This window comes from Strix uralensis, chromosome 3 (assembly GCF_047716275.1).
Source record: "Strix uralensis isolate ZFMK-TIS-50842 chromosome 3, bStrUra1, whole genome shotgun sequence".
Taxonomy (NCBI): Eukaryota; Metazoa; Chordata; class Aves; order Strigiformes; family Strigidae; genus Strix; species Strix uralensis.
In genome coordinates this window covers 133,773,838-133,796,385 of record NC_133974.1, presented here as the reverse complement: position 1 = coordinate 133,796,385, position 22,548 = coordinate 133,773,838, and the positions used below count along the sequence as shown (strand labels likewise).

Below are 22,548 nucleotides of genomic sequence, written 5' to 3'. Positions count from 1 at the left end.
GACACAAGACCCCAGTCAGATACTAATTTAAAAATTTCACAAGTGAAAGCAAAGCTAGTAATCCAGCGTTACAGCATTGTCAAAAATTAATTCCAAGTTTGTTTGAAATGCACCAGTATTTGGATGGCCTCTTGTCCCCTCTAAGCAGCTCTACCTAATTAGAACTTAAGTCATCAACTATGGATGTTGATGTTTGGATTTTCCACATCTCATTAGCTACTCTGGAACTTCCTCTTTCCCTTGTAATAACGAAGCCTGTTATTAATCGCCTTACTGCTACGCAGGCCACAGGGAAGTGTGCACCTCTAATCAGAGGTTAACAAGCTCTGACAATTGTTGCTTGAAGTTCAGAAGTCCTTATGACAATATATTAATCCAATTACCTCTCTTCTAAATTTCTTATTTTTGCTGGCAGTTATAAAGTGACCACTTCAATTCTACTTATTCGGAAATAACAACTGATGACTAACAAAAAGCAACTTACACTTTTTTCTAACACAGCACGAGATGGAAAATCAATTTCCAAGAGGTCTTTCAAGTTTTGTAGTAAACTGATTTCTGGATCCCTGCAGGTGGGAGACAGGGGGGGAAAAAGTCAACACTAGGAAGGGCAAATACCATTTTGGTTTAACAATATATGTTGGAAAGATGCTTACCATAAGTGCAAATTGGTGTTCAGCTTAATTCTCAAAGGGTTAACCACTGCAAACAACATACAGAAATAATTACATCATCTTTAGGATCCCTTTTGCTCCCCCACCCTGCGTAACCTCTCCTATTTCAGCACTGAAGGGGAAGGCAGGGGTTGGGTTTTATAATTAATTAAGGTACCGAAGGCAATGACTGCTCTTAGTTTTTAGTTCGGGGAATTCACTACACTAATATTAAAAATATCATACTGTTGAAGAAATGATTGTGGTTACCTTAAAAAGTTAGTAAAAAGTTGTGGGGCACAGAGTAAAAGGCTTATATATTTCCAAACACTCTTAGGACATATAGTAAATTTTTTTAAAAATTAAATTAATTTTATTAAAAAAGAAAATGGTATTAAAATATAAACATGATGGGGTGATCATCTGTAGGACACAGGGTTCCCTTCAAACTGCTAGGAAAACACTGGATAAGTGTCACTCAGAACAAAACAGGTTCAGGCTGTGAAAACCCCCAGCACTTCCGTGTAAAAGTCCCTCACACACGTATTCAGCTTAATTCATGGCTCTGCTTAAGTGAGGTTTACCCCGCGAGTCTGACAGCTCGCACTAGGATCTGCTCACCAGAGATCAGCTTCCAGAGGAGAAACAAACTGTCCGTGTCTGCTGCCTTACCATGATCTGCTCCGAGAAAGTAGCACTCGGGGAGCATGTTTGGATGCCGAGGATCTACCTCTACGTTCACCGAGACGTTGCTCCCTAAAATGAGAAAGCAAATAAGTCATAGAGGAAGCTTTTCTTTGCAGTCAAGTATTCGAAAACAGAAACATTAACCTTTTTTTTAAAAGCAGTTTTAAATTCGTTAGTTCAGGCTGGTTTTCATTATGATAAATAATAAAGTTGTTAGGCATCCAAATTAATTGTACAAAATATCAGTATATATTAAATATTTAAATGGCAATGGACTGTAATTAAAAATAGCAACTGATTAAAAAAAACCCACCAGTCTTGCATTTCTTTTAGACTAGTCTTAATCTTAACACTTTTAGACCTATTTCCAAATAATCAAACTCAAGGGAGATGACATAATCCATCTGAAGTCTTCGTGAAATTTTAAAGGTAGGAGAGGGGTAATTAATTCCTCATTATCTTTTGCGGTCCAAAAGAGAAGCAGACAGTATTAAGCAGTAAAAGTCAAGCCCCTGCACAGCATACTCCTGAACTGAGCAAACAATGGCATATTTTGTAAATGGCAAATATTTTTCTCCTACAAGATACCCCCGATCCTCGTATGATCCACTACTCATTCAAGGGGTAGGCAGCTCAAAAATGTTCCAGATCCAGGTTAAAAACCTCACAGCAAATTCTCTTCTAAACAAAACCAGGTGAAACCCAGCATTTTTTGTAATTAAGAGGTGTGGTAGGCTTGCCCTCCTTGAAGAAATTGCAATGAATGAAATCAAAGTTTCACCAGCACTGCGGATTGTCTGTGACCGACGACAGAGGGCTCAAAGCCTTGCCCTGCCCTCCACTGATCTAACGTGAGGCACTTTTTGAGGCTTTTCTTTCCTTTTCATTGGTCTGTGTCAAAGTACAGCAGAACCAAGATAAAGCCACCCTGACTGCACACACAGACACACACAAAAAGGAAAAGTGGGTCCGACCCATGTCATTTTAGCCAGTTGCTGAACTTTTTCTGTCCCTCCTGGCACCCCCAGTGGAGGAGCAGCCTCAGCACCCCACTAGCTCCTTTCCTTCTTCGCTCTGCAGGCCATTGGTCCTTCCACAGGTTTCGGGGACAACTTAGGTCTGTTTTGGTCCACTGTATGTTCCCACATTTCTACAATATGCTAGTGATATTTTGGATTTAAGCTAAAAATCAAAACATTCCCTCGCCCCTGTTTTTCTAACCTCCGTGGTGGCAAGTTGCTCCTCTGCAATTACAAGACTCCTCATCCTATATATATAAGTATATATATATATAAAAACCTTAAAAAGCCAGACATCAACATATGAATTAAGGTACTTTTTCAGGTGGTTAACACTATAAGCCTGTAATTTCCTCTCTTCTCTTATTTCTCTGTCCTTTCCACCTGCCTCATTTAACCCCCTTTTGACAGCACTCTACTAGTCCTTTCACTCTTCCAGGACAGGATCAATCTGAAGTAATAGCCTGTTAAAAAATCTGGAATTTGTGAATGAGATAAGGGCTTCATCTGAGCTGATTTTTTTTTACATACAGTGATTTTTTTTAAGAGTTATCATGCAAGTCCTCAGGTTTTGACAGTTACATGTTCATAATTTACAAATGCACGATACTTTCCTGCAGAAACTTTCATTCTATGTAACACCAGAAAGTTGTAATTAATTTCCTAAAGAGGTTCATCACTCTGTGGAAGGTTATGGTTTTTTTAATACACAAAGTGAGTTGTGTGTTGCTGGTTTTAAGTACTACACCTTTCATTTTCCTAACTGTAACAAGCACCATCTGATTAAATGAGCAAACAGCACCCTGAGGTTTACTTCTCAGTTCCAGTGTATTCCTTCAGATCTTTTCATACCTATTGCAATTCTTCTTGTTGTAGCACTCCGTGTGGGATTTTCTGGCTCAAGCACCCATGTCTTCCCATCTATTTCATCCATGACATCCCAAAATTCTTTCAGCGATTCTAATGCCGCCAGGAACTGATTATAAATGTCGATTAAGGAATCCTAAGAAAAGAAGAAGTTTAAACAAATTTCATATACTTTCCACCGACAGCCATACGGACTATTCAAAAAAAAAAACCCCAAAAGCTGTAGGTAGTAGGAAGTGTTAAAATCTAGTATGTATCCAGTTGTATCATGGTAGCGTAAAATGTTGAACCTCACTGGGTTTTTTTTTAAATGAAAATAGCCCAAGTAAAGAAGAGCTGTACTCTGAGGATGAAGGAGTTCTCTAATCCCAGTAGTTGTAACATGTTGTGATACACGTACATCGTTCCTGGATTTGGTAGTGGTTTATACTGCTTTTCAGAAAACATTTCTGAAAACTGGTAACAACTACCAATTTGCATTGTAGCTTGTAACAAACTACTGTAAAATTTAAGTAAAAATCATAATTAGCTGCTATTAAACCTCTAACATTCTGACATTTCGTCTCTACTTCAGCTGAGCAACATGGCAATGGTACCAAATACAAATACACAGAAATACCCACGTAACTAAAGTAGCTTATTTATTTTTTAAAGACTCTAAGAAATATAGCCTAACAATGTCATAATTATCTCAAAATTAAGCAGTACAAAAACAGGTACTTAACATTAGATTTCAAGCCATGTAAGTACGGTAAGAGAAGGAGAAGCCATCTAATAATCAGAGGATTACACTCAAGGGATTTCAATATTTGAGAGTGGATTAGATGGAATCAGACAAATCTTTCATTATACAGGACAATATACAGAACAGCAATGTGAAAGAAGTCTTTTTAAAATCATCACTGAGCACAAAAGAAGTAACTGTTTCTACAGGGAAATACTTCTTCAAGTCAAGAAAACACTCAGCAGTCAACACCCTTCCAAGTGCAGAAGCCCAGAGGGTACAAAACATGAATTTAGGGAACCGGAGGAGGAGGAGAGCGATGAGTAATGCCCCACAACCCTTTGGAGTAATGCCCCATAATGGGTTTCGAGCCCAACGTCAAGACAAACCCAGTGGAGGAACTGGGAAGCGTGATGAACAGAGCAGCAGGAGAGCAAGGGGCTGTCGGACAGTGGCTGCGTGGGGAGAGATGAAGCTGCCACAGGAAAAGAGTGAAGGTGTCAAGAAACTAGTCAAAGGCAGCTCTGAGGGGAGATCAAGGGTGGGGGAAAGTGCTTTGGAGACAAACTCTTCACGGTTAACTTGTTTTCTCAAATTGTTTGGTAGTGGGAAACTCAAGAGTAGAAAAAGAAGACTGACTTGGGAGCGCCAAAGGGTCTTCTGAAATCGTTTACACGGGACACGACCGAACAATGAAACGCATGAGCGAAAAGCAGGAAGGACAGGAGAGAACTGATGAGATTTCTTCAATTTGGATCAAGAGAGGGTAAAGGACGTTCTAAAAAAAATTAAAAGATAACAAAAAGATTTCAGATATCTTTTGGGCTGGGAGCAAGTTCTTTGGGTCAAAAAGAAAAAGCAAATCAAACGCTCAGTTCTTAGAGAGCTGTTTTTCTATCAATAACACAAAACATACATTTAATGATTTCCTTTAACCTTTAGTAATTATCTTCTCCCTTTCTCACCTGGACAAAAAGAAGCAAATTATGTGAACATTCTCAAATGAAGAAATATGATTTTTATATGTAATAAGTTTTTATATTTTACACATACATATTTTAGAAGGAAACGGTGTAGCTTAGAAATAAAATGCTACATTTTTCCTGCTGTTATTAGATTATATTAAAGTAGGAAAGCACTTAAGCAGAAAAGTGTGAATACTGCCAATCTCAAAATGTAACGCTTATTATCTTTAAAAGCATTTTGTTACTTTTATAATACCTGAAGTGATATAATAGTGTCAGTCACTTAACCACATCTTAGAGTATAATATCTTCATCTTAAGTACTATTATTTCCAGTATTTTAATAATTTTCACACAGTCCTGAAATGTGATCTTTTGTGCTCTGATGACACTTAAATTAATAGCATAATTTTCTGGTACTTGCAACAGTTGCTTTCCATTTTGATTTTTTACATTTTTCTATATCACATACAGATAAATCCTCTAATAATCATTTTTATCTTTATCTTCCGGGAATTCAAAGGGTTTCACTAGAAAAAAGAAACATCAAGGGATTATAACCCACAGATAAGTTTTAAAATCCAATTAATTTTAATACTAATTGTAATTTTTCAATGATGTTCCTTAAAAAGGTAGTTAAATCTTTTTTTTTAATGCACTGTTCATTTGATCTTATTTGCATGCTTCATTGATGTTGCCAGCTGTCTCCTGCTATATACATAAATGCATCTATAGCTATTTAAATACATCACATGCTTGTCATGCAAACCATGAAAATGGTAACATTCCTTTTTATTTCATTAACCAATTAATTTTTGGTCATTGCCCAACACTTTTAGAAAAGACTGCTATCATGCTTTTTTTTGGTCTACGCTACACCAAGATAGTCGTTAATAATGTCAAACAGCACAAACTCTTTGTTTCTTGGTCACCTTTGTATAAAAGCATTAGAATTTGTATGAAATGTGTCGAGTATTCTCTGGCAAATAAGACACTCATAATTCAGGATATCGGCACTGGCTGCCCTGACTCTAAAAAGCACTAGCAAAACCAAACTGGTTACTCCAGCCTCTATAGCTGTTAGGTTTCCATGCTTGTCAGGCGAAACATCCGTTATAAAAACAAAGAACATTGAGGCAGTTTAATCTTTCACAACTAAAATGAAGGTGTTTTTAATGCAAGAAGTGAAGACATTTTTAGTGTATAGTACCAGCCTTGCATTTTATTTCTAACTACTGAAGCTACTGACATCAGCTGTGCAGAAGGCTCTAGGGAGGGTAGGGTCCAAGCTGAAACACTGTGATCCTGACCAGACCTTCTCAAGCAAACCAACCAACCATAGCTGGGACAAAGAAGTTTCCAAGGTGAGGAATGGAGAGTCCACCATTAGACAAAGTCCAAAATATTTTACTGGTTTAGACTAGCAAAACAGCGTAAGAGGAAAGGTGATTATTAACTCCTATTACCTACACTGTGGTAGCTGTACAAGATACCTGGAGCTGGGGCTGGTACCCCTAGCTCTAGGGGTACAGGATGCTGGGCTGCATCAACAGCAGAGATAAAGAAGTCATCATCCCACACCACTCGGCGCCCATCAGGCCACACCTGGAATGCTGTGTTTAGTTTTGGTCCCCGCTATCCCAAAAAGCTGTGGCCAGGCTGGAGAGGGTCCAGAGAAGGGCCCCGAAGATGATCAAGGGACGGGCAGCCTGCCCCAGGAGGAAAGGCTGAGAGAACTGGCTTTGCTCAGCCCTGAGAGGAGAAGGCTGAGGGGAGACCTTAGCCCCATGTTCCAGTGTTTGAGGGGTGGCTACAAAGCAGATGGAGACTCCCTTTTTACAAGGAGTCCCATGGAAAAGACGAGGGGTAACAGGTACAAGTTATTCCTGGGGAGGCTCCAATTGGACAAGAGGAAAATTTTTCACAATGAGAACAATCAGCCACTGGAATAATCTCCCCCGGGAAGTGGTGGATTGCCCAACACTGGACACTTTTAAGATTCAGCTGGACAGGGGGCTGGGCCAGCTTGTCTAGACCGGGCTTTGGCCAAGACAGGTTGGACCAGATGATCCTTGAGGTTCTTTCCAACCTGGGATTCTGTGATTTGAAGGACCCATCAAAAGTGAATTCATACAAAATCAGCAGCTGGAGCTGCCTTCCCCTCCTGAGAAAGCCGTGCAGACCCAGGACACCTCATTACTTTCAAGGGGGAGCTTGGCCAGTTTTTGACAGCGAGATACTGCATGATTTAATATTCCTGTTCCCTTCAGCTCTCTCTAATGACCACCACAGCAACCAAGCAGCCCCAAAACATTACCAAGTTCATCATCAAAACACATTTTCAGATTAGGTGGCATCATTCTGAGTTTTCAGATCAAAAAATAAGAGACTGAGAAAAAGTTAGTTTGGAATACTCAGCTTGAGATCCCTTCATCTGGCTTCAAGAGGACTGTTTTTATTAGAGCATCACCTCCCGTGACCACTGTCGTAGCTTTAAACACTCAACACTTGTCCAGATTTTTCAAATTTCAAGTTGTGAGAGTAGAAAACAAAGAATACAATTAGTGTGACTTGTGAAAAGGTGCTGTAAGTGACTCTCAGCACAGACAGTTTTCTCTCTCAACAAAGCATATATTCAGCCTCAAAGTCCTAGTTATGCACGGCTCTGAAAGGCAAAAATCTGATACACTGATATAAGCTATAGCAACACAGTCCTCTGACACCAACCTGATGTTAATTTGAAGGGCTGTGATTCTGCAATCTTAACTTCTGAAAACAGGCGTTTGCCGAGACTGGGTTAAATTGGTTATTTTACAGGAAAACAGACATGTAAACATATCAACTTTGATGATTCCCCTACAGTTTCAGAAACCTTTGACCCAAACATTACCTTTGTGCTATCAGGTATATGTATCCTCCATTCGTTTCAACAAGTGCTGGGAGACAAAGCACTTACTTGGGTCAGCGTTTCTGTATCGGTTTCTGAGGGGAATGTACCTTCCCTACTACCAGGAAACAGCCTCATGTAGTTTTGCAACGTTTTTTGTTTCCATTTCTATCCTCTGCACTCTCATCTCCATCTCACCAGTGGTAGCTCCTCATGCCAATTCTCTCCTTCATTTTTTACTTCATTCCAATTCAAACACTTTCCCAAGTTTACCCCTATTGCTCATACACCATTTTCTTCAATTGAAGGAATGGAAAAAAAAAAGTCACTCTACTCTTGGTTCTTATTTCTAGAGTCATAGCTGGGAAGAACAGAGAGAAAGTCTTAAGTCTGCACCTGCCATAAAACCCATGAAGCCCTTTGATAACTTTTAAGAAGTGCTATATGCCTATATGGCTATTCTGCCAAATTTCCAACACCTGCTCCAAATCCTGGATGAACTAAATATTAACCAAATGGGAGCAAGAATGTTCTAATTGATGTAACTACATCACAATTTATTAAAATCAATTTTTTTAAAAGAAGAGAAAAATGTGATCTTTATTCAGAGATTTCTTGCTAAAATTATTCCTAACACAAAATTTGCTTATCCAAAATTAAAACAACTGCAAAGTCTCCTAATGGAAAAGGTAGTCTAAACTATAGGTGCTGTTACTTGTTTGCCCTTTATGAATTCATAGATCACAGAATCATCTTGGTCGGAAAGGACCTTGAAGATCACCTAGTCCAACCATTAACCTCACACTGACCGTTCCCAACTCCACCAGATCCCTCAGCACTGGGTCAACCCGACTCTTCAACCCCTTCAGGGATGGGGACTCCCCCCCTGCCCTGGGCAGCCCATTCCAACGCCCAACAACCCCTTCTGCAACGAAATACTTCCTAAAACACAGTTTACTAAAGTGAACAGTTGTTGGCTGGAAAAGGGATCACCTGTATCACCTAAATAATCTAGGATTCCTCAGATTTGTTTGGAAACTGTTCATTTCTCACAAACAGTAGTTTAACAATTTTCCCCCTCCTTAGCACAAATCAAACCGAGACACAACACTCTGAAATCTTTATAAAGCGTCTTGTCAACCACCTCCACTCTTTTTTTATTTATAGGTGCATATAAAGCTGGTGTCTCTGAAGCTCCTTTGCTAAGAAAAAGCACAATTATGATGCATTTTATTGTGTTTTCATCAAAATAACTGAAGAATTATCTCATTCATACCACTATGCCTTCTGATTCTTGCATTACTGTTTCATTGTTGGCTGGCTGCATGACCTCATTAGTCATTAATTTCCACGCTCATGACCTTCATGTAGCCAACCAGGTGGGCAGTGGTCAGTATAGAAAAAATACCCTGACACGAGGGCAGCACAATATAGATGCACTGAAACTGCAGAACCATGTTTACTGTGTATGCTAAAATGTGGAGACGGCACATTTATCTGGTTCTTTAGAAAAAGAATATAACTGAAATAAGTAGACGTTCTTGCACTTGTCATTGAGAAGCACTCTGCATTTATTTGGCACTTATAACAGTAGCAGCAGCAGCAGCATTGCCCTTGGTGCTGATTTCTTACTACTCTAAAATGTCTCCTCTGAGCCAGAATACACTGGCTGTTGCTGATCATGCTGTGAGACACCTGCACTGGCTACTAGGCTTGTCATGACGCACAAAACCCTACCATCTTCAGCTTGACATTGTGCAAGTTATAATTATTCATCCAAATGAATATGTCAGAGCAGCAGCAGCAGACCTCTCATCAGAGCAAAAGAAAAATACATCAAAACATTATCAACCCAGCAGGAAGACAGGGACCATAAGGAAAATTACCCATTTTTAATATGGATGCCATAAAGCCATGTCTATTATTACACGGAGGGAGGAAAAAAAAAAAAAAAAGAAAGAAAAAAACCAACCACCCAACAACCCCTCAAGTTTAAAGTCCATGAGCACTGAAAAGAACCTGAAATAGGCAACAGCACACACAGGGAAGTGGAAAAAAAAAATCAATTACCTAAAATCTATATTTTCTTTTACAGGAGTTTATATTCTAATGGTGCAACTGCATAATTTTAGTTAAGCCTTATCAGTTTTTACATTAAAGATGACCAACAAATATTAAAATTTAAGACCTATCAGTGTCAAAACTTCATGTTATTTTAGCAGAAAATAGGTATAGAGTGTTCTTTTTCCCTTTTAGGAACCAAAATTTTCAACCACTTGAGGACCTGCTAAATTCTGCTACCAGTGGCTTTCAGCATTATCCAAGCTTAACCCTTATTTTACCACAGCGTGAAGACAGCTCACTGCAATGATTTCCATGAATTTTGCAAATAAACATTAATTTACACATTTACTACACACATTTTTTCCCCCACAAGTGTTAGGTTCATGTCGCCCACACAGATAAGGTCAATTTTCAAAACAACTGTACAACTAAAGCATTTCTATCAGAACAATGCCCAGTTCAGCATTATAGCAGGCTATCTGCAGCTAGAATTAGTATCTCACGATTTCAGAACAGGGTCTTCAGTTACATACAAACATGTATTGATCACATTTTCAAATCGTCCGTTGGTAATTCTAACTAAGAATTCTAACTAAGATTTTAAGATCTCAAGCATTAAAATGTCATATTTTTAATAGTAGATTTTCACTTGGTTGTAGTGTCAATATTAATATATTTGCTCCCCTCTTTAACTTGTCAAAGAAGGCTGCTTCATATCATGTTTTTCAAGAACATTTTATTAAAACATAAGTCCAGCTAGTGGCTTTAAAATTACTAACAGTAAACACAGAGAAGTAACGACTGTCAAGGATATTTGAAATGTTGTTAATTTGAGGCAACATAAATGGCAAGGCTGTAAAATTAATAAAATACTATTAAAAGTATGTATAAAGTTTGAGGTCAGAAGCAGTACTTGAAATCCCGCCTGCAGTATATGGAATCCAGTATAATTTAAGAGAAAAACAATATCTGTTTAAATTGTTCCCAACCATATCAGAGAATCAAAACCTAAAATTACATGTGAAACTAAATTTATTTTTCATTTGCAATGGTCCATGCTTGCAGTTATTTCCTCAAGCTCTCATACCAGAGGATCTGAAGTGACACACAAGAACCTGAGCTTTGCAGTCAAAATTATATGCCCGTCTTAAAATCATTCTGATGCAACCTTTCAGCCATGTTCCCTATGCAAATTTAGCACCATAAAGACAGGCTTTACTGATGGGTAGAAATCCTCGTGAGAGTTAGAATTATGAAATGCAATCAGTTATGTAAAATCTATTTTCCAGAATTAAATGAAATTAAACATCAACTATTTTCTAGAGATAATTCAAATTAACTTACATCTAAGTGGTCACATTTAAATCCATTTAATCAAGTACACACGCTCTATTAAGGAAAAAAGATACATGAAATAATGCAAGACAGACTAAAAGAAGACAATGGCTCTTGGTTCTTCATATTAACAATATCAGTTTAACTATATTCTATAAAGTACTTTCCTGTTGTTCTTTTGATTGTAACTGAAAAAGTTTTAGTATGCTATGAAAACTATATAGGATAACAAACTGAGGGAACACCTTTTTTTTTTTTTTTTTTATTGTCTGTCAACTTTAGAGGGTGCTTCTTTTCTATAAAGCAATCGTTTCTCATGCATATATTTTGCCAATATCAATCCTAAAGATAATTTCAGCCATATTAACAGCTTAAGAAAAAACCTGCCAGTATGAGTGCAAAGCATACAAATGTAAGGTCTACCTACATGGCAAGGAAAATATTTAAAACACTATCATAAGGAATATGGAGTTCAGTATTATTACATTTACATAAACATGTATAAAAGTAAAATGCACACAGGGGAAAAAGCTGGAGTTAAAAAATAAAGTCCAACCCATCATTACCACCTACATATTACATATGTATCTCAGTTATTAAGAAAAGATGCATAGTGTAGCAGTTTACCTGTGGCATCCAAGAAACAGCAAACTGAACAGGAAAATCCACAAGGCAATCCGGTGGTTCTGTTGGATACTGAGGGAGGGAAAGAAAACACAGTTTTTCTTTTCTTTTCTTTTTTTTTTTTTAGTGATTTAAAGTCAGACAGATACTCAGCTGCCAAATTTGATAATGAAATATGAGCACTTCAAGCATCTTGAGGACTTGGCTCTTAGAGGAAACAGTATGTAAAGCATTTTCAGAAATAGTTATGAATGTTAATTATCATTTAAAGAAGAAATCTACATGTAAATCTACATGTATTTTTATATATCAGTTTTTAGGAAAGGCAGGAGAATCACAGTTTTCTGGGTTCAGTGTTCACAAAGACACATTAAAAAAAGAATTTAAGACAAAAAACATCAAATATTTTTTTAAAAGTTCTCCTCAATTACCTGTAGAGGATAGGAAATTTAAAAAAACAACAACACCCAAACAACCCTTTCATGAGTCAAGAACTAATTTTCATTTAAATTAGAATATTTGGTCTGACTGGCAACATTTTTTGTTTTGAAACTGAAAGTAATCAGAGTAAGTATGTAACTATTTAGAAAGAGATGAACATACACTCAAAACAACTCACTGCACCCCACTCCAAATTAAAAGGTATCAACGACGAAAAGAAAAAAGAACAAAAAGAAGTATAGCAGTATTAAGAAAACTGAAGCTATAAAAGGTTTGATACATCCAAAAATAACTGCTGACTATTCATTACATGAGTAAATCTATTGCTGTTCAGCAACCAATATGAAATCTGTGGAAACAAAACCCTGGTATTTTCTGAAAAATAAAGTAGCAAAGAAACATCTAATTACAAATAAACTGTGTCCTTTCTAAGAGCACCTATTCAAAATTTTATTCACCTGAGAAGTTGCGTCCTTTAGTCCTATGTAACCTTTCAAATTCTACCAACGATGTACACAGCAATTTTATAGAAATTGTATTAGTATTGCATCAACTGCCAACACAAGAAAATGTTACAGAGAATATTATTTGGGGAGACATATGAAAAAAAGTCCCAGCTTCCTCACAGAATTAAAGAGAGTTAAGACAAAGAGGCAAAGTTTCACTGTGCTGCTTACCATAACCATTCTCCATCCAAAGTAAACCTCCAGACATTGACACTGTCCTTATTTATCAGACATCTGGCAATCAATTTATGAGAATTTTTAAAATGTGTCTTTATTTTATGCAAAATGTAATCCTACAGTAATTAGTTTCAAATTGTTCTCTATGGCAAAGAGCAAGCAAGAGACATAACTTCCCTAGAGCACCCATTCTTCATTGCTTTGATTTTAACAACAGTCTGGTGGATTTATGGATTTCCATAAAACTTGTTTAAAAGAAATTTGTTTAAAATTGCTTTGTATTTTGCTTTCATTTGTGGTTTCCGTTAGGTATCTGCTTTCTGAAGACAACTCCTACAATTTGAGTATCTCGTGTTTTACCATTTTATCAAACTGGTGGCAGACAAAACACCACTGGCAGAGCAAGAGAAGCGAAACAACTAATTTGGACAGGAGGCGGTTACAACTTAGAAATGTATATCCACAAAAGCTGTTACAGTTTCTTTTACGGTAGTGTTACTGTTCTTGTAGGCATTGTAATGTTAGTGGGTTTGTATCATAGCTATTATTTTTCATGAAATACTTCAATGCTAGCATAGAAATACACTTGTTTTTAACATATAGTGGTATGCCTAGAACAAACTCAGAAGAATTTTTCCGTAGGACTGATTTTAGGACCACCTTATTTAAATCCCAGCAGCTCTAGCCAATTATGTGCTCACTTTCTTGGTAAGTAAATTCATTTTATGTAGTCTTTTGTAGGGTCTCTTCAAACAAATGCTTGCAAACAGATTCTAACTTTATATTACTTAAAAAAAAAAAAACCTACAGCACTTTTCGCCCTCCGTTTTTAGTCAAATTTTCTTCAAGAGCACACTATTATACTGTGCACCAGATGATTGTCAAGAACCATGCAACAATGATTCTGTACATATGTACAAAAGGTTTTTAGACCTTGCAGAGCGAAATCCTATATAAAATGAGGTGAGCAATTCCCCAGGAGAAAGTATTTTAAAATACTATACCAGAGCATATCGATGACATCATATTACAGCTACATTCAAATGTATATGTCAGAAATCATCTATTATTCTTCAGAACAACTTAGGCAATTATTAAACAAAATATTTATATTGTATTTTTGAGCATGCAGCTGACTTTACCTAGAAAAAGTATTTTGATAACCCTTGCCAATCACTCAGATAATTACCAAAGCATCTTGTTTACTACATGGCATGTAAATTTTTGCAGTGGCCTATCTGAATTCTTGGGATCTGAAATGGCAAACACCCAACCCACTTCTCATGTAATACAAGATGAAATCTGATAAATAAAACCCAATGTATTCAGTTTTATACTTGCAAAGAGGCATGCTCTGTTTTCAGAGAACTTTTCTAGTCATTTAAATTCTGAATGGATAAAGCTTTCTGGACCAGGCATTTTCAACCAAATAAATGGGAAAACTATTTCACAAAATGTATCCTGACCATTAAAAAAATACATCCTCTTATGAGGTTTAAGCCTAATCATTTCGCAAAAATCAAAACTGTGTAGCACATGACTCGGTTAACGTACCTACGATATGACCATCCTCAATTCTTCCAGGTTTAAACTGATCACCCCGAGTTTCCTAGACACTTTACAAGCACAGTTTATAGAGAGCAAATGTTTTGAAAGGACAGCTCCTGTCACAAAGCACATTAAGACAAGGATAACAGGCAGAAACATTTGACAACACATTAAGGAAAAGTCCTCAAAACACATCCAAACCATTAAGAATGACAGCAAAGGAATAATTAGGGGATTATCTCAATACACATGATAGCCTTATGAAAAGGAATTTCCTAAACCACTTATTGAAGAGTTTCTACCTGAAAACACTGTCAGCAGGCTTATAAACTCATTTCACTGTACGGCATCCACACGGACAAGGCTGAACAAACCCATCTGCCCCAATACAGACAACAGCCAGCAATATGCGCTGGGGAGGAGAGCTTTAGCTCACATACTAACAGTCATCAGAGAAACAGCCTAACACAAATAGGCATACTTCTATTAAAGCAGGTTATCAAAAGAAATCCCTTCAAAAAACACTTCAGCAAAGTCTTTCCAAATGTATTAGATACATATAGGAAGGAAAATCAAACCCCCATGTCACCAAAACCACGTTTCACATATAAATTTTCTCCTGTGGCAAGTTTAAATGCCAGACGTGGTTTAAAAAGGACAAGCAATTGATCCTTCATCATAACAATCACTTGAAGAAAAAAAAAAAATAAAAATTGATGACTACTTGTTACAACAGACAAGTTGGATAATCTAGTCTCTTTATTACACTATATCATTGGTTGTTAGACAGTGCTTTCTCCTGCTATTCGGAGTCTCAACTTAAGATATTTTATTACTATGAAGAAAATGCACGAGATTTTACAAGAACAGAAACCAGTATGCTCGATTCCCCTTACAGTACAGTGATAAGGCTAAACAGAATCAGCCAACGCCTAAGTGTAATAGTGTTTGACTACGGCAGCTGCTTGGTCAAAATAGGTATTGTCCTTTACTTTTTTTTTTCTGCACTTTTACACTTCCACATAGTTAAAAGACTTTACTTCAGTTGCCATAAAATCAAGAGGAAACTTAGGGGCAACAGGCTGCACTTAATGTCCAGCGTCATACTAAGTATGGGACAGCAGTCCCTTATAAACAATGACAACACAGTCTGGTTTTTCTCCTTGCACGTTCAGTAGACCATAAATGTACTTCCCCATATATTTTTTTCCATCAGTGTATTTAATAATGGACTGGCTGGCAAATTAATTATGCATTCATTACTCTGTGGGTGTAGGAGAGTTTTACTTTTCTTTTAAAATCCACTTTAGCAACCTCAATTCCCAAACAGTACTTTTTCCACAGGCTCCTTTTACCCCTCTAAGGGAAAGTTAGCTTGTCTTACATAAAACTAAAAAACTCCTAGTATCTGAAGGAATATAGGCTGTCTGTGAAGGTGAAATTTAATTTCACAATACCGCGCCCACTCCTCATCCCTTCTAGATTATTAGTCCAGATAATGGACCAAGGATAGTTCCAAACAAGATTGCTTAGACACTTTTGGATCCACTTTTCCCCCTACACTGATTTCCTGAAGACAACAGCTATTACCATACAATTGTCACCATACAGCCTGGATATTCATAGGTTTCGGTAAGAGCTTTATGCCTTGAAATGAGAAATTCTATGAAGAAACACTGCAATTTGAATTCAGTTCTAAGTACCAGGAAGAATTAAAAGTCTTCTGCTTCCACACACAAGTCTTCCAGATGACTTTGTCAGTAATCCAGTAAAACAACGGTGGTATCATCAAGTGTTTCTCATGTGATGCACAGCTTCACCTGAAAAGATTCTTGCAGGTAACCGTAAGGCAATATTAATTTTGAATATAGTTAAAGTCTGAAAACTCTATATTAAAAAATTTCTCTAAAAAATCCCCACCATTATCTTGTAGAACAGATACACTAACAAACCAACCAACTCTCTAAAATCCTTATGAATTAAGAAAAATCCATTTAGTTCCAGAAAGCCTTAAAATATTTTCTCCCACTTAAATTCACCTTTGCATTAAACTTCAGAGTGACGAGATGCTGTCGACCACAAGAGTCTTCAGCTTTTAGCCTGATTGTGGTAAGACCGGTATCCACATACGCGACTCTGAAAGAGAAATGAAAACTCTAACAGCATTGTAAGAAGTAGTTTGCAATGTCTGCAATACTCTTATTAGTCTGTTACAAATATTAATCAGAGGAAGTCCTATATGCCAACCATTTCTGCTGTTCTAGATTTACTGCTGTTAATACACCAGTCTACTGCTTAATGCAGTCATATATCTTTGGGTTATTTACAACGTGTGTCAAGGCTCATGCTGTGGTCAGTGAGCACTGTGTTTCAGTTTTCCATCACTGGAACCTTTGACACACACAGCATGTTCCTGTCAGCCTCTACTTATGTACACATTAAACTTCCTGTCAAATCTTTGATCCATTTCTGCAGTTTCTTACTGTATGAGACTTTTATGCTCTTGATTTGCTTTTCTCTTCAATGAAGTTCTCTTTTATTATCAATACTATTATTGTGGAAAATTCAGTGGATATTGGTTCATATTCTGAAATTGATTTTCTGCAGAAAATAGTACCCAAACAGGTAAAAAATGAGTTATTTATGATGATTTGCCTTCGTTTCATGGCAGTTTTACACGGTACACCTGCACCCAAGCAAGTAGCAAGTACCTACTAAATGTAAATAAGTTTTAAAACTTCTGACATAATCACTGACTCTTTGCTTAAGATATCACTGATTTGTGCTTCCCACAACAATGAAGATGAATACAATTGTAAAATACCTTGTTCTCTAGAAATATGTTCTGCTGAGTAGCTTCAGCAGCTGTCAAAAAGGTTCAAACTTCTCCATATATTTACCAGTGAATTGGGCATGTGAATATTTCGGCGTTTTTACTATGTCATTCTTGTGTAAAGATAAAAAAGCGGTCCAAGATTATTGTACAACTTATCACCTAGATGGATGGAAAGGCCTATCAGAGTTCAAAGAAAGCATCTGCTTGCTGGCCTAAGCAACATTTTTTTAAAAAACCATTACATACTGGCCCAGTCACTCGAGCCAGCACGCTCAGAAAAACGGTTATCTTTCAAGGGAAACTGGCAACAGAGCTGTAGAAGCCTGTACAAGTAGACACACACCAAAGGGAGTGCACATTCCTATAGGAAGTGAAAAGAAGAAAAGAAAATGATCTACATAAATGACATAGCCTCAATATGAGGGAACTGAAAAATACAGCTGGAAAAAGCAACAGTGATACTACGTAGGGAAAGAGATATATTATTTAATGTTTAATACTGATTAATGCAATATTAAGTAGTCCTACAGATTCTTGGGAATATTTTGACACTCCTTTTCTCCACAACAGTTGAAAGAAATACAAGTCTTGGTAATTCCACTGTAGTAAATTAAACTCAATTTATTTAGAAAGAATTGGAGCATTCTTCCTCTAACTGGAAAAAAATCATTACTCCTGCTTTCTTCCAAATTCACCTCAAAATTATATCACAAATTTTTATAAGGATAAGAAAGTTTCTATATCCCACCCCTCCATCTACTGTTGCTTGGGGCGGGGAAATCCTAAACCAGCAGCTAAGGCACAGAATGATTACCACAATAAAATATATCACATTGTCCCAAACAAAGCCTGCATCAATGCACTGTGAGGTTAGATAGCAAAGGAGAACAGAAAAATTAAAGGGATGCTATCGAGGTCTTTAGGATTTAAAATTATCCGTTCTGACAGTCATCTTGCTTGGACAACTTCACTGCTGAGGTGCCAGAAAAGTATGGCTTATGTTAGTTTAAAATCAAACATTTTTGCAGTTCCTTACTCTATACTGGGTGGGAGGGAACAAGTTTACAAAATTATTTTTATCTCTTAGATAGCAATGGACATATCTTAAAATTTATTTCTGAAATCCTTAAGGGTTCAGTACTTTTACAACTAGTTTAACAACGTGACAGCCTCTAAAATAAATGTACGCGTATGTGCCAATTTATATATTTAAAACATAAATTTAAATATAAAAAAATATATGCACACCATTATATAAAAAATATAGTGACAGTATGATTATATTCAATCATTTTTGTAAAGAACCTTAACATTCAGTTTTACTGACAGTGTAAATTAGACTTTTTTTTTTAAAGTAAGCATTTTGAAAAGGTGCTAAAAGCACCGATAATGGCTACCTGTTTAATTATGTATAGAGGGATACATCATAAAATGATTTTCCAGTTCAGCCCACTATTCAATTTTTAACATATTTTTAGTTTTAGAATTCATATTTAAAGTATCATTTAAAACCAGTTTAACATGTGATTTTCACCAAGCTTGGAGATAACAGAGAAAAACTGTAAAAAAATGTAGGTCATAACCTCTATGAAGCACCACCACAATCCAGACCAATCTGGAAATTCGTACGCCTTTTATTTAATTTCGACTTCAATAACTAGCCACTCATAGAAGACAACTATCCAAGCTAAGCAACACAACACCTTTTAAGTATTATTCATTACAGACAACGTACTTAGAGGTTTTCTAGTAAAACGTTCTCTTCCCTTTCAAACTTTTTCACAAACAGGAACAGCAAGGAATAAAAAACTCCTCAGACAGGGTTGAAGAACACCTAGAATGAAAATTCATAGCCAGCCTTCCTTCTTCTCAACAGCATGTAAGAACAATAAATTGCCTCCGGGGAATGAAGGAGGATTCAATTTTCCATTTAGGATAGGAAAAAAGAACTCTGTAGCTTTGTGGCTACCTGTTCTGTAACATCACCCTACCCATCTTTGGATAAGAAGAGATGAAAGGGTCAGTGCTGTAGGACTGGAGGAAGTTGGACAATGCTGTAAAAGTTGTACGAAGTTTGTATGATTGTATAATCAAATAAGGAATTGTTTACATCGGTAGTATTTCAGTTATATAAACCTTTATTCCTCTGTAGGCTCCGTTTCATCACACAGAAAAAAAAAGGAATGACCATCAAGATGGAAAGCCTCAGTTAAACCCCTGAAGTACTGTAATTCAGCGTAACAAACGATTGAGAGCACACGACAAGGCAGGATTCCCTTGGAAATGGAGAAGGCAAGAGGAGAAGATACTTTCTATGAAAAACTTGGCAGGTATCAAGCAGAAATGCATTGAGACTTGAGACAAGGGGGATCATGACTCACACCATGGACCTAAAAAGATACTGGCAATCTTTATGAGTCCACATGAGGGTGATAAGAGTCCTACAAATGTTTTACAGTCGATAATTTACCTTCCCAAGACACTGTCATTGAATCAACCAGCAAGATTATAAGATAGAAGAGCCTTTCCTAGAACTTAATACTACTACACCTGTACTCTCTCCCACCTCAGCTGATTAGGTTTGTGCTGGTATTTTGTCATGTTCTTAAAATGAAGGAAGTATCCTCCTTTGATCTCCTCAGCTGTTAGGACAGCACTCAGTGTTAGAAATTTGGTACAATCTTATAACCTGTTGAACTGTGACTTTCGTGGACAAGTATTCAAATATGAAAGCATATTCACCCTCCCCCACACCTAAATTAGGTCCAAAAAATCAAGTTTTCTGTATCACAGAGCAAGTGATTATATCTAATCACAGCAGCCTACCCATTTGCAATCTTCATTACTCTTTGTACTTCCAGTGGTTTAGGAGGAAAGCAGTGTAAGATCATTGCAGATTATGTCTTCAATTTGTTTCTGAGAAGCCTCACATATTCCTTAGATGAAAGCCATTAGAACACACTAAATTTGTGCCATACCCGAGAGCTCCGTAACTCACTTCAGAGGTAAAGGAACCATAGCTTATTGCTTTCTCTTTCAAACAAACGATCCTGTACTTTTTCAGTTTGATTTGGATGCAGTCAGCTTCCAGCATGACCCAAAACTCACTAGGAAAAACTAAATCTAGGGTCCACAAGACCGTTCTTTTCTAAGAAAAATCCTGATAAAGCAAGCTAGAGGCTTCTCAAGGTGTGAGCAGTGATTGATCCTTACTGCCAGTACTAAATGCAGGCTTAGTTTTGTGCTGAAAGACCATACCAGGATGTTTTTGACTAACACACAGACATGCATCACCTGCAACTCAAAATCAGTCCAGGTTAAGAGGCCTTCTTAGTAGTTTGTTATACTGTTCAAAGCACACTAAAATTAGAGGTGTCACTTACTAACGTACTTCAAATCGCCTCTCTAGGTTATTCTCCTTCCAACTCGAGGTAAACGATATGATCCTCTATGTATAGCCTAGCCCTTTGATTAATGATTGACTTCACCAACCAAAAAAACCCAATCAACTAGAGAGTTTGCAACGTAAGTCAATCAAGCAGTGTATGTTTACTGCATTACACAACCACACCGGACAAAAGCACAGCATAAGCTGTGTGTCTACATGAAGACTATCTCTGCCTAGAAACCAGGTCAAATTCTGCCCTAGAAGCACGCTCTCTGATAAAACACTGATATGCTTTTTAATTATAAACCACTGGATGTTTTCTATGTGCAGTAAGTCAGAAAAAATATCAGTTTTGAGATAAACTACTAAATGATATTTTCAAAGTGTATTTTTAGTATATTTAGCTATATACTATATTTAGATATCAAATTATAAATATAGTACTTTTTATATATATCTTTAAAGCATATTTATTTTATATCAGTGTCTGTTTTGCTGGCATCAGATTTTTGAAGGTGATGGGGTTATTTTCATTTTGGGAGAGCAGGCACAATTCAAAATTTATTTCCCACGTGTTTAGGAAATTTTAACTAATATTCTCAGACCTGAGTCTAAGAAATTTTAATAGAGCGTTTCATTAGCTGGCACAACTACATACTTAATAATGGAAATCACTGAAAAGACTTCAGCTGATTTAACTGGGATGTTTTAAGTCTTTAAATAAAAGTGGGCCTTCAAAATAAATTCCTACTTAATCACGTTATTTACTTATCCACAAATCAGGTGAGAAAACTCAAAACTATTGTTAAACTCAAGGCTTCTTTAACAAAATAAACACATGTTAAAGTTAACTTACCATCCAAGACTAAGGTAAAAGTAGCTTTGTCTTGTTGAAAGACGCAAATGTAGACTTTTTTCAAAACTTTCATTTTACTGAAACTAAAAAGTAGCGTCTCATTCAAAACTCTTCAACATCCTACATCTTTTTCTTCCTAACCCCTTGAAAGAAGGCACTGTGAGATTAATTGCATATTATTAAAGACAGCCTTCAAATATATTTTCTTCATGCCTCCCTACACAGAAACAACTACCTTCTTCAACCCCATAGAGGTTCTCCTGGAGGTTCTAGGGGAAAGAATAGAAATCATTCATTTCAGGCTCTCTGCCAGAGGAGTAAAAGACTCAGAGAACTTGTCAGTGGTGGCACATGTGATGGCAGTTAAAGCCTTTCAAGTCTGCAAAACAGGAAGCTTTGCAGATTGAAAAATTTCCACATGGACCTTGAGTACTTCATCACAACTGTGTGTTCCTTCAGGTTTCTATAGGAGGTGTGAGGAGAACAACCTTGTTTTCCTCTGTAGTAGGGTGAAATGAAAGTTGTTCTAGGAGCTCATCTGAGAGTATATGGGACTGTAAATAATATAATCTGCATTCAAGACCCTAATGAGAAGGTACCCAGAGGCAGCTATGTGTACATTAGATTCCTCAGCAAAGCCCTTGCTAACATGACATTCTTTCCCATGGTATTAAACCAACCATTTTAGCTGAGGTAAAAAAAAAATTCATTTCTAGTTCTCCTTCCCCCAGAAGACAACCTGAACTTGTTCCACAGATACTCAATTTACAGGATATACATGAAACCACGTTCTTGTGTGCGCTGAGCCTCCATCCTCAGGTGACACATTTTATACACTCCTTGTGCAGTAACCAACATTTTTCCCACTTGGAAATGCTGCCCTGCTCCCCCAAACATGGTCTGCTTCCACAGTTTTGGAGACTAAGGAATGCTTTTCAACAGCCCTCGTCCCTAAATCCCTCTGGGTAGCAC

At 37.0% G+C, this 22,548-nt stretch overlaps 1 protein-coding gene across 1 annotated transcript in view; it reads right to left on the bottom strand.

Annotated features, from left to right (window-relative positions):
* FANCL (FA complementation group L) overlaps positions 1-22,548 on the bottom strand; it is a 31,673-nt gene that overhangs the window by 1,519 nt on the left and 7,606 nt on the right. The window contains exons 6-11 of the mRNA XM_074864499.1: positions 16,536-16,632; positions 11,828-11,896; positions 3,212-3,362; positions 1,326-1,409; positions 657-702; positions 485-566 (exon numbers count right to left, since the gene is read on the bottom strand). Coding sequence (XP_074720600.1) covers positions 485-566; positions 657-702; positions 1,326-1,409; positions 3,212-3,362; positions 11,828-11,896; positions 16,536-16,632 — 529 coding nt within the window. The remainder of the gene's footprint in view (positions 1-484; positions 567-656; positions 703-1,325; positions 1,410-3,211; positions 3,363-11,827; positions 11,897-16,535; positions 16,633-22,548) is intronic.